Here is a 20,043-nt window from a genome sequence, read left to right as displayed (position 1 = left end):
CCTAATTGGGTCAGAGTGCTTTGTCAAAGATAGATTTTGCCTGAGCATAGTTTAGGGAGAAGATGTCAGCTTTGCAGCCATACAAATGGAATGCATAGTATTGGTGGAAAGGTTGTGAAAAGGATTATTCTTGGCTATTTATGGTAAATCCTAGTAACCAACCTTTACATATGTTGCTGATGTTCTAATGATCTGCAGTCCTGATCTGCAATGTTGTGTGAATACAGTTTGCACATTATTTCCCCTCGCAGCCATGTGGATTGGTAGATTAAATGGCCACTAATTCTCCCTAATGCATGCTGGTATATGCTGTGCAGATATGGCATATATGGAAAAATTAAACAGACATGTGCTGGTAAGGAAACTAGTGAATAGGACTTGCATGGTCTTGAACAGATCGATGAAATTCGGTGAATTTCAACAATTACTACCTCGTATGACAAATTTCCTCTAGGGGAAGACAGGCAAGGTCAAATTTAGTTTGGATGTGTACACAGTTGCAGAGGATGTCTCCTGTAAGTTCATCTGAGATGTCAGAGTACATTAGGAAATCAATGTAGATTTAAGAATGGAGATGAATTTGTTTTAATTTTGAAACTTTCAGTCTTCTCAGCATTCCAAAGCTACACACTTTCAGTGTTCCCATCCTAATTGTTATCTTAGTTAAGGTTTACACTGGTGCCCCTTAATTTTGATTACAACCTTGTTTCTGTGGTGTCACGAAACCAACTTTGGACTCAACATGACTATTCTGCAGTATTGGACCATTTGGTACTGCCTGGCCAGTTAACCAACACAACTTCATTGCTGGTGGTTAGGTTCCCACTAGATCCAACAATTAACATTACAAAAAAAGATTGGGACACTAACAGTGGCTAGCCAGAACATTAAAGAAATGATACACTTCATCTTTGTCAAAAACAGCTACTTCCACTAAACACTCAGCACAGCGTACTGGATGATATATCTCCTCCCCATGCTGCTCTGAGCTGCCTGTAGTTTTGTCACTTTGATATTTCACTTTCTTGGATCTGTTCCTTCTTTTCCCATTGGTAGGATTCTTGTACTTGAGAATTTCTCCTCTGTTGATAATACAATTCATCACAAACATAGCTCTGTACTGCTCCTTGTACAAGTCGTGCCTGAACAAATAAAAAAAAAAAGCACATTTTTATATAAAACTGCCCCTGCTGCCTTCACATAGATCTCCTTTCACAAATAGTTTAAGTATCAATGTTGCTCCAGAACACAACAGTTGACTTCATCCTCATTCTTTAAAACCAAGACTATCAAGTAAAATGCAGCAGGACAGCATTTGAAGATGTGCATAAGCAGTGGCAGAGTTAGTGGACCAGCGTGGATTTTAAGCACTGCCTTTGTCCTCAAACAAATTTCAACATCACACATGGTCTCCAATTACAATAACACTTAATCACTTTTACTTTCACCTAAAATGTAATAAAATACTCTACGTTCTACATGAAAGATAGAAAACAACAAAAAATTAAGCCTGTTAGGAAGAATCTTAGCTAGAAACCCAAGATAAAACACATTCATGTATACTTAAGGAAGAAATGCAGATGCTGGTTTTTTAAATAATCAAAGGTAGACAATAATGCTGGAGAAAATCAGCGGGTGAGGCAGCATCTATGGAGCGAAGGAATAGGCGACGTTTCAGGTCGAGACCTTCCCTCCGTAACTCCCTGGTCAATTTGTTTCTTCTCACCCAAACCACCCCCTCCCCTGGTACTTTCCCTTGCAACTGCAGGAAATGCTACACTTGTCGCTTTACGTTCCCTCCTCAACTCCATTAAAGGACCCAAGCAGTCTTTCCAGGTGAGACAAATCTTCACCTGCACCTCCTCCAACCTCATCTATTGCATCCGCTGTTCCAGGTGTCAACTGCTCTACATCGGTGAGACCAAGCGAAGGCGATAGCATTAACTCCCCATTCCGAATCCGACCTTTCTGTCCTGGGCCTCCTCCATGGCCAGTGAGTCTTACCGCAAATTGGAGGTGCAGCACCTCATTTCGCTTGGGTAGTTTACACCCCAGCGGTATGAACATTGACTCCTACAATTTCAGGTAGGCCTTGCTTTCTCCCTCCTTTCCATCTGTCTATCCCTCCCCAAACCTTTTTGATTACTGTAAAATAACTTTTTGTACAGATGCTGCTTAATTTGCTGAAGAGCACCTGCAGATTTTTGCTTCAGATTTCAAGCATCCAGTGTCTTAATTTTCATGTGTAGTGGAGGGTGACCCTGCATCCACATTAAAAAAAATAAAAATAAAAAAAGTTGATATGCTGATATATCTGAGAGTCCCAGCTGCTCTCTTATTAGTACAGCTGCTCTGCCACCCGACTATACACTGAATTTAATATCAACTTTGGACTAAACCCAATGCAGGAAATCTGGCCAACTGTAAAGCAGGGCCACTAACACACACAAGTCAAATGCTACTGCTTACCGTTGGCAATCCAGACACAGAGTTGTCATGCATGCTGGGCAGTTCAAAACTGCATCGCTGACAGGGATTGGCAGCGATTCTGACATGTGTTGCTTAAGTCCACGATAGCTGTAAAAGGTATAACAGGAGATATACTTTCCTGAGCTTTTTCATACATTTGCAATTGAATTATACTGTGAGGAGAAAGTTGATGCAATCTATTGATTTTGGTAAAGAAAATCAATGGGTTATGATACTAAAGGTCAGTATATGGATGGTCAGATAAACAAAATAGATATTAACTTGGCTGAAGAATCATAAGGAAAGATTTTTACCAGATCAATGCTGGGAACAGATTTATAATTTACTCCAGCACTTTGTGTCTTTTTAACCAATACTCATTTCCATGATTCAGATATTTTAACATTTGTGATCCACGGCCATTATCAGATATGTTCACGCCACAGGCCCTTGAGAAGACTGTAATGGGCCACTGGGAATTCACAGATTAATCTTGGTCAATACTACCAAAGTAACAACCAAACTGGATCTCAATATGGGGATACATGGGTGACAGTTAGGGGGCGAAGGCAGAAGAATGGGGTTAGGAGAGATAGATCAGCCATGATGGCAGAGTAGACTTGAAGGGCCGAATGTCTAATTCTCCTATTACATGAGGAGCAGACACAGGCAGGGAGGAAGTTAAAATCATCATTGCCAAAGTTATGTTTGAAATCAAGTCAAGCTTGGTGAACTTTTAACAACTCTGATAGTGCAAACTAGATCAGGAATGAATTCATACATTGACAAAGCACCATTGTTTTGAGAATTTAGATCAATTTAAGTAACACTAGGAGAAAGGGTATCTTTAATACTCACCCTCTCCTCTGCATGTCAACCCAGGCCTGGTCACGATCATCTTGATCTGGGTCATACAAAAGCTCATCATTTGTCAAAACCTTCTGCCGCTTGCTGCATTTCTTCTTTGAACCACTTCCTTCTGCAGGGATAACCGGCAGTCATTTTCAAAGTGAAGCTGTGCATACAGCAATACACCAAAACCAATATACCAAAAACTTAATTCTCAAATTACAATGAGTGGAGAGATCATAGATTGCCTTTGCTACAAGATATCCCTCATTTACAAAATAAATTAAACAATTATGATTGCTTTGTTTCATATTTATAGAGGGAAAGTTTGAGGGTTTATTCTAAGAGTGGTGGATCACTGTCAGGGTTCTTAACAATAATCCAACATCATGGTCACCTTTTATTCCCACATTTCTGTTCTAAAACATCCACAATAGCATTTCTCCATTTGTCTCGTGAATATTGATATCACTTGATGTAACCCTGAAGGCATTGTGCGGCACCACAGGCACATTCCAGACAGGGTGACTAGCATCTCACGGCTCCAGTTAGTGATACATACTGGCAAGATCTCACTGAAGTAGTGAAGAGCAACGGATTCTGTCTGCATCATATGTTGTGTATCTAAACGGAATCTTACCAAGACATTTTTATTAATTTTACCCCACAAGTTAATCCAAGTGTAACTTAACGTCCCATTACTCAGGTCCTCAAAGGCTAGAGGGCATAGCTTTGAGGAGAGCAGGACAAAGTTTAAAGGAGATGTGTGGGGCAGGTTTTTTTTACACAAAGGATGGTGGATGACTGGAACACACTGCTGGGACTAGTGGTGGAGGCTTTTAGATAGGCACATGGATATGCGGGAAATGGAGCCATATGGGTCACGTGCAGGCAGCTGAGCTTGGTATTATGTTCAGTACAGTCTTTAGGATCGAATGATTAGGAATTAAGACTTGAGAAGATTTGTATGAAGAGGGAACATTTTTACCATTCCAAGACTTCCAGCTTAAAATACAATTTGGAAAATAACCAATATTTTAGATACTTACAAACCTGAGATTATTTGAAAAAAACACTCACAAGATTATCAAAATTTGAAGTTGGACCTTCTAGAGCAAGGCGTGAATAGACAGGTAGAATTGGATAATTTAACATCATATTTTTATAATACTGCTAGACTAAGTGGGACCCGTTGGGTCCCAGCATCACACGGGAGGGCTGGTCCCCCAACGCAATATTCCACCTCTCCACCAATTCCAATATTGCTGGCCAGTGGGGTGTTTCTGGAGCGCTAGTATGTGTGTTGTGGGTCAAAGGGACTGGCTTCCAGAGGGCTAGTATGGACATTGTGGGCTGAATGGATTCTTGGGCTGGCAGCTCAGTCACTCTGGCCGGGCAGGCTGTTGTGCACTGAAGGAACTGGTTTCCAGAGGGCTAGTATGGACATTGTGGACTGAATGGATTTTTGGACTTGCAGTTCACTAAGTCATGAGTGGTGGGGGCTGGCATTTCACTTACTCATGGCTGGTGGGTTGGCAGCCCAGTCACTCACAGCTGGTGGTGGCAGTTCACTCAGTCACCCCTGTTCCCTTCTCCCCCCACTCTGCTCCATGCCATTCCCCTCCTCCACACGCATTCAGTCCATCTTCCCTCAATCTCTCCCTATGCACTCTTAATGGCTCTAAACACACACGCGCGCATTCACACAGATACTCAGACACTCACGCAGACACACACTCAGACACTCATACAGAGACACACTCAAACATACACTCATACAGACACTCACACTCATCCAGACACTTACACAGACACAGCAACTCATACATACACGCAGACAGACAACGCACACACACACTTTAGAAGCAATAGAGATACTATCTGCAAGCATTTTAGAACCAATAGACATTTTTTGCAAGCTTTAGAACCAATAGACATTTTTTTTGCAAGCTTTAGAACCAATAGACATTTTTTGCAAGCTTTAGAACCAATAAGACATTTTTTGCAAGCATTTTAGAACCAAAAAAGACACATTCTGCAAACATTGTAGAACCAAAAGAGACACTTTTTACAAACATTGTAGAACCAAGAGACAGTTTTTGCAAACATGTTAGAACCAATAGACACTTTTTGCAAACATTTTAGAACCAATAGACATTTTTTTGCAAGCTTTAGAATCAACAGACATTTTTTTGCAAGCATTGTAGAACCAAAAGAGACTTTTTGCAAACATTGTAGAACCACTAAGGGCACTCACATTTGAGTAGACATGTGTTCAGTGTTATTCACAGCTCAGAGAAACGTGACCCTCTGCCTTCCTCCATCTTGAATTGAATTGAATTTTCCTTTATTGTCATTCAGACCTTAAGGTCTGAACAAAATTTCGTGCCTGCAGTCATACATACAATAATAACAACAATAAACACAAATTAACATCCACCACAGTGAGTCCTCCAAAACCTCCTCACTGTGGTGGAGGCAAAAATCTTAGGGTTGCAGTCTCTCCCTCTTCTCCCTCTGCGCTGAGGCGATTCCCCACCGGGCGATGGTATAAACAGTCCCGCAGCTCACCGAACCCCGCGAACGGACCGGTTCAAACACTGCGGCCCGGGGTGGTCGAAGCCGCCGCACCTCCAGTCCAGCACACGCAGCCGCCGGCCCGCGGCTGTACCCAGGACTCTGGACACCACCGCCAGAACGTCGTCCCAGCCACCGGAGCACCGTCCCAGCCCCCGGACCGGATCGCCCTCACGTGAGTACCGTTCCACCCTCGGGCTGGGCCACTCCAGCGGGAGTGCCGTTCCACCCTCGGGCTGGGCCACTCCGACGGGAGTGCCGTTCCACCCTTGGGCTGGGCCACTCCGACGGGAGTGCCGTTCCTCCCTCGGGCTGGGCCACTCCGACGGGAGTGCCGTTCCTCCCTCGGGCTGGGCCACTCCAGCCCCTCACCAGGCCGCTCTCACGGGAGCACCGTTCCATCCCAGGCTGGGCCGGGAGCGAGCCCGGGACGAGTCCTGTCAGCTGCCTCCAGAGTCCCGAGGTCGCCGGCTCCGCTAGGCCTCAGCGTAGAGTGAGTGAGGCATACCATTTCCTGGTTTTATAGTCCCTCCCCCCTGCCGCCAGCTGGGGCAGCAGAGAGAATGGGGAATTTTGTAAAAACATTAATATCTCTGTCATTTTTAATCGACGGGAAAAATCCTCGGCACACATGCGGCGGAGGGGGGCTCTGAGGAAGGTGGCCAAAAATGACGGCCGTAGGTGGATCGCAGCACAGACGGCCAAAAGTGGTCAAGAACAGAGATTTAGTAATATAGATATTAAATATAGATATACCTTCGACAGAAGGTATAAGAAAACAATGGGACCAAGAATTGGCTATAGAAATTCCCAAGAACAGATGGGAAGATTATGTGTCATATGTACACAAATGTTCGATTCACGATAGACACAAATTAAAATTGTACACAGATTATATTACTCAAAAACAAAACTAAATAAAATCTTTCCAAATGTTTCTCCCATCTGTGATAAGTGCCTAACTAAAGAGGCAACAATAGCACACTCATTTGTTTCCTGTGCAAAACTTCAGAAATTTTGGAAGGACATTTTTGAAAGCTGTTCAAAAATATTTAAATTAAGACTGGACCCAAATACAGAATTTATTATTTTCAGAGTAAGGGAAGCCTGTTCTGAACTAACTATATTTCAAAAATGTTTCCTAAACTATGGTTTGATAACGGCAAAAAAACTTATACTTAAATTCTGGAAAAACGCTCCTATCCCAACGTTTAAAATGTGGATCACAAATATGTCGGAAATATTACATCTCGAGGAAATGACTCGTTCTAGCAGGAAAACAAGAACAATTCTTAAGAATATGGTCACCTTGTATTGATTTGTTACAAGTATAATATGGTGCAGCATAACCCTAGAAAGTTATTGTTTTAGAATTAGGTGATGGGTGTGAATCATTATGAATTAGGCCCATTCCCTTTCTTTTTTGTTTAGCTCTACCTTCTTTGGATTTTTTACTTATTTCCTTTCCCTTCTTAAGACCCTCTTCTCTTTGGGGCCTGTTTTCTTTTATTTTTTCTTTCCTTTTCTTTCACATTCTCAAGCACGCCAACTACTGCGGACTACACTTCACTACTATCCTCATTTTTCTCTTCTTTCTCTTTTTCTATTACAGGTTAAAGTTTAAAAAAAAAAGTGAAGTTGTACACGAAATGTATTACGTTGCATATCATGATTAAGATGTATGTACAATGCTTCTAATTAAAAAAAATAAAAAAGGATCAAAGGGCCTGTTCCTGTGCTGTGCTTTTCTATGTTCTATAATTTGCACAATCACTCCATGTCTGTGTGGGTTTTCTCCAGTTGCTCCATTTTCCCCCCACATCCAACAAATTGGTTCCTGGAAATCAACTCTTTGTGTACATTAATAGCAAAAGTAATAAGAGGGAAGTTGACTGGTATATGTAAGATGAAATTAGTAACAAGGATACAGGGAAATAAGGAGAGGGGAATAGAATTAATGGGATTGATCCACTGTGTTGACTAGACATGATAGGCTGAATGGACCCCTATGCCATTTAACTATAAAGTAAGATATTACAAAGTCCAACGAAGAATATGACTCATTCAAAGACAATAATTCCCACTGTTCCTTCTTGAGCTACAAAGAGATTACCTCTCACTTGCTCATGTCACAGAGCCTGCAACTCTTGGTACTTTGCTCATGATTAATCTTCATACTTAATGAATCCCTTAAGTGGGGCAAGTTGGGCTGTTTACCCCCAAAAGCCATCGTTGGCAAGTCTTGAATCTAATTTTTGCAGCAAGTGTCTCTTAAATTATCACAGGTCTAGAAACTGTGGTTGAGTTTGCTTTCTTCAGCTTGGTCTGCGGCACTGTAGGCAGGGGCAATGACCTTACTTTAAAGACACAATGCGGAAACATGCCCATAGGAGTCTGTGCCAACCAGCGATCACCCATACACTAGTACTATCCTACTCACTAGGGACTATTTATAATTTATAATTTTACCAAAGCTACCGTAATTAACCTACAAACCTGTACCTCTTTGGAGTATGGGAGGAAACTGGAACACCCAGAGAAAACCCACGCGGTTACAGGAAGAACATGCAAACTCTGAACAGACAGCCCATTGTCAGGATTGAACCCGGGTCTCAGGCGCTGTAAGGCCGCAGCTCTATCGCTGCGCCACCCAAATGCTCAGGGCTTCCTCCGCAAGATCAATAATAAACCATTCTTACCAAATCGAACAAAATGCAGGTAATGGAATGAGGATGCCAGGGGCATCAGGATGGACTGAAGCTGCTCCTGCAGCCACAGACAGATCTGATTTGTGGGTGTCACAATTTCCCTCATCTACATCATTCTCTATATTCATCCAACTGCAGGTAAAGAACCAAAGAAGTAAAGTTCCTACCCTGTTCATCTTCACCCTCAGAGTCCGAGTCAAAGTACACTTCGTTGTAGTATTGCTGTTCGGGAGCAGCTCGCGACTGAGAGCTCACGGCACTGGAGGAAGCACCTGACATGAAAGACCATCGAGAGCAAAATCACATTAAAATTCCTTACAAGTGGCAACATTCTATTTAGCAAGGCATGAAATGTTGCGAGAGAATGAGAAACAGTTCAAGAGCTGGTACCAGCACCCAAGTGATAAAGAGCACAGGTCCGCTGACAACGTGGGATAACATCAGATTAAAATTCACTGTACAACAACCCATAAAACACAGATAAGGCAGGTGTAACTCAGTTTAGATCCAAAGCCCCCTTTACATTGTACCAAACACCAAAACATAGCACAAATTAGTTATGGAGTGAAGCATACCCCCAAGTGAGTGGTTACTTTCTAATTTTCCACAGTTTTCACAAATTCACCATGTTAATTTATTTGAGACTGTTGAAAAATTAAGGGCAGTTTTCTTCCTCCAATGAACAAGAAATCACATTTAGAGTTCTGGATAAGGAACTGCTGATGGTGGAATCTTGAGCAAACACACAGCAGGTCAGACAGCATCTGTGGAAGGAATGGACAGTTACCATTTCGGGCTGGGTCCTTATTTTAGAGTGATTGTAGCAGGGAGGAGAAAGATGGAAAAGTGAGGTGGAGCCAGGACAAAACCTGGCAAGGGATACAGGTAAGGGAGTGTTTTGATTGGCAGATGGATGGAGTAAGTGACAAAGGCTAGAGGAGAAAATGAGACAAAAGAGTGTCAGATAAGGAGAGAAGTGAAATATAAAACCAGAGAGAAGGGTATAGGTAGAAGGGGGCAGAGGGATAAAAGAAAAATGAGGGACTCAGGGGTAGGAGATGTTCATGAGGGGGGGGGAAGAGCAGGGGTTGAGGAACAATAGTAGAAAATGGGTGTTGGGGGGCACAGGAAAGGAGGAATAGGGATGTATTACTTGAAATAAGAGCAGTCAATGTTCATATTGTTCGGTTGTCTTCTATGTAAGCACAATACGAGGTGCTGTTCCTCCAGTTTGCGTGTGGCCTCATTGCGGCAATGTAGGAGGTCCAAGACAGAAAGGTCAGTATGTGAATGGGAAGGGGAGTTAAAATGGTTCACAACTGGACATCTGGGAGGTCTTGGCAGATGGAGCACATGTGTTTGGCGAAACAGTCACCTAGTCTACGCTTTGTATTGCCGATGTAAAGGACGTTACATTGGGAGCACCGAATAGACGAGATTTGAGGAGGTGCATGTAAACCTTTGTCTCCTGTTGAGTTGCAGGGTTCTGGTGTAGAGTTCTGACACCTGTGTGTCCTGTTCACCACATTCTTAAACTCCAATAGTCAGAGCTGCAGAGGTCATATAGTGCAATGGTCAAACAAACATCTATTTACATTACTCTTTGAATATACTTCATCAGGGTTTAATTTACTAAAGCCAAAGCCAATACAATGACGTGAAGTTCTAATTTACAGAAGGAGCATTAATAATGCTGAAACGTACCTTCAGGTGTGAATGACCAGCTCCCCTCAATAACCTTCATGGTGGTATCCAGCTCCGCTGCCATCTCCTTCTCAAATTCGTCATCGCTGGATTCACTTTCACCTGTTAAATATTCCTTGATCAATTTGCGTTTGCGTTCAGGCGTGCCATGGAGTAGAATATCTAATTCGTCCTCGGAGCTGGAAAGGGGAAACAAATTAAATTTGGAATTTAATACAGAAAAATGTGAGGTATTGCATTTTGGAAAGTCTGACATGGGCAGTGTTGTGGAGCAGAGGGGTCTAGAAGTGCGGGTACATCATTTCTAGAAGGTGGTGTCACAGATAGATAGGGTGGTCAAAAAGGCTTTTGGCACATTGGCCCTAATCAGTCAGAGTACTGAATATAAAAGTTGGAAGGTCATGTTGCAGTTATATGAGACATAGGTGAGGTGAGGACGTATTTAGAGTATTGTGTTCAGTTCTGGGCACCAAATTATAGGAAAAATGTTGTTATGTTGGTATGGGTACAAAGAAGATTTATGAGGATGTTGCCTGGACTCGAAGGTCTTTGCTATAGCGAGAGGTTGAGCAGGCTGGGACTCTATTCCTTGGAGCGCAGGAGGGTTGATCTTATAGAGGTATATAAAATCATGAGAGGAATAGATCAGGTAGACTTGTCCATACTCAGAGAATTGTGAACCAGAGGCCATAGGTTTATGGTGAAGAGGGAAAGATTTAATAGGAATCCGAGAGGTAACTTTTTCACACAAAGTGTATGGATCAAGCTGCCAGGGGAGGTAGTTGAGGCAGTTTCATCCTTCTAAACTCCAGCGAGTATTGGCCCAGTGCTGTTAAATGCTCATCATATGTTAAACCACTCATTCCTGGGATCATTCTTGTAAACCTCCAGACTCTCTCCAGAGCCAGCACATCCTTCCTCTCAAATGGTGCCCAAAATTGCTGTCAATACTCCAAATACAGCCTGGTCAACACCTATAGAGACTCAGCATTACATCCCTGTTTTTGTATTCTTGCCCTCTTGAGATAAATGCTAGCATTCCTTCATTACTACCAATTCAACTTGCAAATTAACTTTTTGGGAATCCTGCACAAAGTCTCTTTGCACCTCCAATTTCTGAATTCTCTTCCCATTTAGAAAATAGTCTGCACCTTTATTCCTTTATGTCCTTTTCAAAAGGCACTGAAGAGTCAGCTGCATCAGTTGGTCTAGAATCACACATAGGCAAGCAAGTAAGGGCAGTAAAAGTCATATCCTGAACAACATAAAAAAAATCAGATGGTATTTTAAAATACACTAGTTTTGTGGTCACCATTGCTGAGGCCATTTTTAATTCTAGTTTAGTTTAGTTTATTATTGCCGCCTGTACCAAGGAACGGTGAAAAGCTTCCTGCTATCGAGTCAGCGAAAAAACTTGATTATAATCAAGCCACCCACAATGTACAGATACAGGATAAAGGGAATAATGTTTAGTGCAAGATAAAGTCCAGTAAAGTCCAAGTAAAGATAGTTCAAATGTCTCCAATGAGGTAGTTTGGACTGCTCAGACCATGCCACAGTTTATGGTTGTCCGAATGATTAAACTGGGACTCGAGTTTGTTCCGGTATTGCCTCTTGGGATTCTTGATGGCTTTGCGAAGATCACAGCAAACATTTGCCTAGTATGCAGCGGACCTGTTCTTCACACAGGAATGTACTTCACGGTTCATCCATGGTTTCCGGTTAGGTGCCCAGCTGTTGCGATGGATTCAAAATCATGTCCACAGATCAACAGTCTTGGTCTCAGAATGTTAGTAATCTAACAGAACTAATATGCTACTGTACCTCAATTATTATCTGCAAGCTTCAAACCTGATTGGAGAATCCTAATGAACTATTTTTAAAAATTGCTTAAATGTTAACTCCGCTCTTCCCAAAGAGGCTGCTGCCAGATTTGCTACGTTTTTTCAACATTTTGTGATTAATTTTAAATTTCCACCAACTGCAATATTTTTGATTTTCATTTAAAATTATATTAAATCTACATTCTAATGTTTCATTTGTTTGAGGAGTATTAATACTGCCTGGGGCCTCATTACTATTTATCAGCCCAAAGTCCCTATGATTAACTTTCTGTTGAAACTCTGCAATGTATACTGATATGGAACTATTCTACACCCCTGGGAGGCATAGCGTTACTTGTCAAAAGTTAAACAATCATGAGGGTTAAGGAACAACATAAAACTATAAGAGAAAATATAAAATGAAACTAGCAAAATCCCAAAGGTGGGGACAAAGAAAAAAAATGTCGATGTTCTAATAAAAGATCGTCAATGTGAAATGTTGTTTATCTTCCCAAGGATACAGTCTGACCTGCAGTGCATTTCCAGTATTTTATAGTAAGTCGAGGTGATAAAATAAACAATAGAGCTACAAAAAGGCAAAATACAAAACTGTCAGGGGTATAATGCAAAAAATCGCTTTACCATTGTATTAGTAAAGAAATAGTCAGGAACAATGAACTCCCCTTAAAATTTATAATGGTCAATTCATTGTTACTGATTGAAAAATGACTCATTATGAATTATTGCTTTAAGTTAACATTTTCAAGACAACAGGACAGCATCGCAAGTAGGCTGTGGGCCGAGCATCAAAAATGTGTCTATAAATAGGATTTCGTGACCCAAGTCACCAAACTACATGAAATTTTCACATATTGTGTAAAAAGATTTATATAAATCACCCCTGAAACTCGATATGAGGAAGACTTGCACATTTTTATTAGAGAAAAACCGGAAAAATTTCGGGTAATTTTTATAAAAGGGTGCAATTAAATTAATTAAACTCCATACAGATAGATTTTCATAAATTCAGACGTTAGATCTTATCTTTTAGTTAGAGTTGGTTCCTGACTGTCTTAATCTTTGTGTTCCAGGACCTCAGCAGGGACTTTGCTTTCAAGGCTTTCTTCCGCTTCCTCAACTTAGCAGCACTTTCTTCAGCCTTTCTAATGCTTTTCCCACTAAATACAATTACCTGCTGCAAGTTTCCATGACATTTATTCCACAGAACAACAATTCGGAATCTCCAATAAAACAGGCATCTGTGAAGCCCCCTTAGCCATTTTGTGTGCTAGCCTGAAACAATGTGCTTTGATTGGACTAAAAAATACCCGAGATTTTTCCGTTTTTTCTCTAATTTAATAAAAATGTGCAAGTCTTCTTCATATCGAGTTTCAGGGGTGATTTATATAATTGTTTTTACACAATATGTGAAAATGTCATGCAGTTTGGTGACTTGGGTCACGAATGCAGAATAAAGCTCCTCGGACCACAGCCTAAAGGAAATTAATATCAAACCGGGGACTAGGCAAAAGTAATGTAGATGACAACAAAGAAAAAAGTAACATCACTTAGTAGTGACAAATTTCCTGGACCAAGTAGCTTCAGTAACTGATGCAAACAATAAAGGATCCGGCAACCTAACATTAAATATCACACAGGGGGATACCACCACTAGTCACATTGTCCCATCACCACCCCTTTCCGCAACTCCCTCCGTTCCCTTCGCAACTACCTAATTAACTCATCACTTCCCACCCAAACCACCTCCTCCCCAGATACTTTCCCCTGCAACCGCAGGAGATGCAACACCTGTCTCTATACCTCCTCCTTTGACTCCATCCAATGACCCCAACAACCTTTCAGGTGAGACAGAAGTTCACTTGCACCTCCTCCAACCTCATCTACTGTATCCTCTGTTCCTGACTCCTGTATATAGGCGAGACCAAGTGCAGGTCCGGCGATCGTTTCGCTGAACACCTTCGCTCAGTCCGCCTGGGCTTTTGCGATCTCCCGGTTACTAAACACTTTAACTCCCCTTCCCATTCCCACACGGACCCTTCTGTCCTGGGCAACCTCCACTGTCAGTGTGAGGCTCAACGCAAATTGGAGGAACAAGACCTCTAATATTTTGCTTGGGCAACTTACAACCCAGCAGTCTGAAGAATGGTCTCGATCCCAAACGTCACCCATTCCTTCTATCCAGAGATGCTTCCTGTCCCGCTGAGTCACTCCAGCTTTTTGTGTCTATCTTCAATGTGACTATATTTGTGTCTATCTTCAATTTGCTATATTTAAGAGGGAGTTAGATGTGGCCCTTGTGGCTAAAGGGATCAGGGGGTATGGAGAGATGGCAGGTACAGGATACTGAGTTGGATGATCAGCCATGATCATATTGAATGGCGGTGCAGGCTCAAAGGGCCGAATGGCCTCCTCCTGCACCTATTTTCTATGTTTCTATGTGACAACAGTGGCAACTAGTGAAGTATCCATCTTCTCTCTCACTCCTCCCCGGGCCGAACCAGTTGCCAATTACTATGTCAGAACTATTTTGATAGCTGGGACCCCGAGACAATAGATACTAATAATATGTAATCGTTAAACAAAGTCTGTATTTGTTTGGATTATGATATGCTTCTAATAAAAAATATTATTTTTAAAAAACAAACATAAACTGCTGGGGTCGCCGTGAGAGCTCACTGATGGGACAACATTGAGAAGACGGCGCGGCGCGGCCCAGCGCACCGGCAGCCCGGTCCACGCACACTTCCACCCCCAAATCCATCCATCTAACTCTCTTCCTACAACGCCCTCCTCTCCTCACCTCGACGCCGGGTCTTCCTCTTCTTCACTCAGCTCCTCCACCAGGTACGGGTCGTCGGCTTCCAGGCTGTTCATGGCTCCCACAATGGCGTCACCTCCTCCGCTCGTCACTGAGCGCCGCGCTGCTTCCGGCCCGCATTGATGATGGCGCAGAGTTGGCAGCTGCCGGGGCGGGGAGAGGGCATGGGCAAAGATTATAGATGTTTGGGCGCGGGGAGGAAGAGTGGGAGAGGAAGGGAGGAGGTGGAGTGCGGGAGGAGGAAGGAAAAGCAGGGAGATGAGTAGGGAGGTGGTAAAAACATTGATAGCAGGAGTCGATCTGTCAGCCTCTCGGTGTGATGAAGACCGATCCTCTGTCAGTGCCCTATTCCTGGTCTCTCTCCATCTCCTTGATGTCTTTGCCTCTAGACATCTGTCCCATCACCATAAATATATTCAACATTGGCTCTGTGGTAGAACATTCCACAGGCTCACCATGGTTCATCATTCCGAGTCATGAGAGTGTAACCTCCGAGTTCTCGAACAACCAACCGAGCCCAATTAAAATAAACAGTTTGCTTGCATCCATTCTGTCAGCCTTGTCAGAAATGTTCGCACTTTAATGAGATCTCCTGTCATTTTTCTATTCACTCCACCATCCCAGGGAGCAACCTGAAAAAAGCTTGTATTGCAGTAATGCAGCACATACTCAGTCTCTGCTGCCCACCAATTCCATGCTAATTACCACTACGCACATTTTACCTGCTCCACATTCAACTTCACCTAATCACTATCCACCTGCACAGGAGACACGCTACAGTAGCTAATTAACCTCCCAACCCACATATTTTGCAAATGGAAGAAAACTAGAGCACGTGAAGGAGACTTGCGTCACCTGTAGAATGTGCAAAACTCCACAGACAGCATCAGAAGTCGAGAGATTGAATTGGGGTCACCGGAGCTGTGAAGCACTATTAGATAAGGAAAGCAAAACTGCACACAATATTCCAGATGTGGTCTCACCTGGGCCAGGTATAATTATAGAATGATATCCCTGTTCTAGTTTTCAAAACCTCTTGCAATGAGCAGTCGTGCAGCATTTGCCATCTTAACCGTTACATCTGCACGTTTGCTTTCAGGAACCCATTGTACATTAAAAAGTCTAATTCTAGCACCATTTTAATAATACTCTGCCTTTCTATTTCTCGTATTGAATTGGATAACTACTCATTTATACATGGACATTTGAATCTGTTGTATTTCTCTCTCGCTCAGTCTGTCTAAATAGCTTTAAAATCACTTTGCATCATACTGATAGCTCACAACTCAATCTAATTTTGTGCTGTCAGCATATTCATCCATCTCCGCCTCAAAATCAGCAAATAACAGGGCCCAAACATGGATCCGCGCGATATCCACTATTCGCTGCCTGCCATCCTGACAAAGTCTGATTTATTTAACTCTTTCCTGTATGTTCATCAATTCTCAGATCATCTCAGTACATTACCCTATCTCTCATGCGTTTTAATTTTTAGTCTAATCTCTAATGAGGAACTTTATCAGGGATCTTTTCAATGTCCAAATACACCACATTAACTGGTTCGTATATATTCTCCTAGCTACATTCCCATTTCCAAACTACAGAAACTATTTCATCTATATTACTAAAAGTCTGTTCTTGACTGGTTTTGGCAATCTGTGCTGCGATTTCCGAGAGAACGCCGTCACCTACGGCCGTCATTTTTGGCCATATCGCTCAGAGCCCCCCTCCGCCGCATGTGTGCTGAGGATTTTTCCAGTCGATGAAAAATGACAGAGATATTAATGATTTTACAAAATTCCCCATTCTCTCTGCTGCCCCCGCTGGCGGCAGGGGGGATGGACTATAAAACCAGGAAGTGGTGTGCCTCAATTAGTCTGCAAGCTGGAGGAAGGCAGAGGGTCACGTTTCTCTGAGCAATAACACTGAACACATGTTCACACAACTGAGTAAGTACCCTTAATGTGGTTTGAAAATGAAAATACGGTTAAAGTAAAAAAGCACTGCCTGCAAATGGTTGGTTAGGGGGTTTGGGTTGAAATAAAAAGGCACTCTTTCTCCCCCCCCCCCCCCCCCCCCCCCCCCCCCCCCCCTCCTCCCCCCCCCCCCCCCCCTCCTCCCCCCCCCCCCTCTCCCCCCCCCTCCTCCTCCCCCCCCTCTCCTCTCCCCCCTCCTTTCCCCCTCTCGTCTCCATTCTAAATGGCTTACTCCTTATTCTTAAACAGTGGCCCCTGGTTCTGGACACTCCCAACATCGGGAACATGTTTCCTGCCTCTAACGTGTCCAAACCCTTAACAATCTTTTATGTTTCAATGAGATCACCTTTCAGATGATCAGCTGCTCCTGATTGAGCCAAAGACTAAGCGGAAGCTCAGAGGGGACCGTGCCTTTGCTGTGTCGGCTCCGAGATTGTGGAATGAATTGCCTCTGCACGTTAAACAGGCCCCTTCTCTAGCTGTTTTTAAATCACTCCTGAAGACATATCTATTCTCCATGGCCTTTGTAGACCAGTGAGGTGTCGAATTGTTTATTAACTTTATTTGCTTGGTTTTGCTGCGTTGTTTGTACTTGTGTTTTATGTTTTTTAATTTATTGTTTGGATTTTTGTATGTAATTTATGCGCCTCGTGTTAGTTGTATGTTCTGTTGTTCTGCCTGTTTTATGATGTCTTGCTTGTTTTCTTTTTTCTGTACAGCACTTTGGTCAGCTTTGGTTGTTTTTAAGGTGCTTAACAAATAAAGTTATTATTATTATTATTATTCATCCTTCTAAACAAGAGTGTACAAGCCCAGCTGCTCCATTCTATCAGCATATGTCCCGCCATCCCAGGGATTAACCTTGTGTCATCTGCAAATTTGCTGTTACTTTGAATCCCTTCATCTAAATCATTGATGTATATTGTAAATAGCAGCGGTCCCAGCACCGAGCCTTGCGGTATCCCACTAGTCACTGCCTGCCATTCTGTAAGGGACCCGTTAATCCCTACTCTTTGTTTCCTGTCTGCCAACCAATTTTCTATCCATGTCAGCACTTTACCCCCAATACCATGTGCCCTAATTTTGACCACTAATCCCCTATGTGGGACCTTATCAAATGTTTTTTGAAAGTCCAGGTACACTACATCCACTGGCTCCCTTGTCCATTTTCCTAGTTACATCCTCAAAAAATTCCAGAAGATTAGGCAAGCATGATTTCCCCTTTGTAAAACTATGCAGACTCGGACTGATTCTGTTACTGCTATCCAAATGTGCCGCTTTTTCATCTTTTATAATTGACTCCAGGTCAACTGGTCTATAATGTCCTGTTTTTTCTCTGCCGCCTTTCTTAAAAAGTCGGATAACATTAGCTACCCTCCAATCCACAGGAACTGATCCTGAATATATAGAACATTGGAAAATTATCACCAATGCGTCCACAATTTCCAGAGCCACTTCCTTAAGTACCCTGGGATGGAGACCCTGGGGATTTATCAGCCTTCAGTCCCATCAGTCCACCCAACACTATTTCCTACCTAATGTGGATCTCCTTCAGTTCCTTTATCACCCCAGATCCTCTGGCCACTAGTACATCAGGAAGATTGTTTGTGTCCTCCTTAGTGAAGACGGATCCAAAGTACCTATTCAACATGTGCCATTTCATTGTTCCCCATAATAAATTCACCTTTTTCAGTCTTCAAGGTCCACTTAATTGGTCTGCTATTTCTATGCCTGCAAATATAAATAGTCCTGTTTTTTGACTAAATGCATTTTGCATTTGTCTTCACTGATCCATCTTTTTACACATTTATAGAAGCTTTTACAGTTAACTTTTATTTTATATTTTTACGTTTAATCTTTTACTTTATTTTTACTCTTTTAATCAATCTCTTGCCAACCAATCTCCTGTTAACCAAACTCTTAATCTTTTTCCAGTTCTTAGATTTACTACCTAATCTGGCAACTTTATTATAAACTTTATGGTTGGGTAGAATTTCCTTTTCTGTTTTTGTGCCATATTGTTTCAAGACACCCTTTTGGATTAATCTAACAAATTGTGTCCCATTTAAGCCGTTTGCACTGAATAAGTCTCAGTTAATATTGGTAAAGTAAATGTTGCCTATCACGACAACCCTGTTGCATTGATATATATTTCCACATATTTGTTCCTCCATCTCATGCTGGCTATTGGGGCTCAACAGTACAATCTCATTGGAGTAGTTGCACTTTTCTTCTTTTTAACCCACATTGCCTGCATTTGTGGTATGTTTTCAGTGTCTCAGGGTGACTGCTGTAGTTAGTGCAGATCTCAGAAACCTACAGGCCAGGAATCATTGCGATTTATTGACCCATTAGTTTTGTGGCTGGTCTGAAGTCTGATCTTCAAACTGTTTTCCTTAACTGATTAAAGGCTATGCTGATGTCTTGAAGATAGGGGTGAATATCATCATCAGTGAATGAGTGTGGTGAGTGTGTGAATACAACACACAGAATGTACAGAGCGAGAAAATATGTACTGTGTAAATAAAATAAATACTGCTTAAATTATAATACTGCAGAATGTTGCAATGACTGTCCACAGATTGAGAGAAAATGGTGCATTCATCATACAGAGAGAACTAATAAGTACCCCTGAATAGGAGCAGTAATAAATGCCATGCTCAGGATGAATGAAAGAGAACTATGCTCAGAGAAACAACTAATTTACTGTTTAGTGACAGGGAGAATATCATGCGGAACCTGCAGAGAAGATCATGCGATGTGTACAAAAGGCCTGGACTCAGTTTGCACATGGCCCTGAGTTATGTGCATAGGGATAAAGAACATATTTGAGTGTGGAGGGAGAAAAAACACTTGAGTGCAGCAAGGACGAGAATATACCGTGGAACCAGGTAGAATTAGATTGTGACAGTATTATAGTCAATATGTAGCATGAATTATAATTTATCGGTCTAATGGTATGTTCAATTTGTGATCAAAATTATTGCTTAATGTTCCAGGGTCAAGGTGCTCCAAGCGAGACATAGGTGGGGGGTGAAAGAAGTGGGGAGCCATTATGTTGATTTAATGAGAACTTTGCAGCAGTAGTCTGACACAAC

General features: G+C 42.2%; 1 protein-coding gene across 1 annotated transcript in view; it reads right to left on the bottom strand.

The window, feature by feature from the left end:
• Positions 1–569: 569 nt before the first annotated feature.
• The window catches only part of eapp (e2f-associated phosphoprotein), a 261,478-nt gene continuing 242,004 nt past the window's right edge, over positions 570–20,043 (bottom strand). Inside the window, exons 2-7 of the mRNA XM_055652085.1 lie at positions 14,952–15,037; positions 10,308–10,486; positions 8,771–8,875; positions 3,328–3,448; positions 2,470–2,577; positions 570–1,142 (exon numbers count right to left, since the gene is read on the bottom strand). Of these exons, the coding sequence (XP_055508060.1) occupies positions 866–1,142; positions 2,470–2,577; positions 3,328–3,448; positions 8,771–8,875; positions 10,308–10,486; positions 14,952–15,025 (864 nt within the window). The 5' untranslated portion in view covers positions 15,026–15,037 and the 3' untranslated portion in view covers positions 570–865. The remainder of the gene's footprint in view (positions 1,143–2,469; positions 2,578–3,327; positions 3,449–8,770; positions 8,876–10,307; positions 10,487–14,951; positions 15,038–20,043) is intronic.

This window comes from Leucoraja erinacea, chromosome 21 (genome assembly GCF_028641065.1).
Source record: "Leucoraja erinacea ecotype New England chromosome 21, Leri_hhj_1, whole genome shotgun sequence".
NCBI lineage: Eukaryota > Metazoa > Chordata > Chondrichthyes > Rajiformes > Rajidae > Leucoraja > Leucoraja erinaceus.
This window is presented reverse-complemented; position numbering and strand designations above follow the sequence as displayed.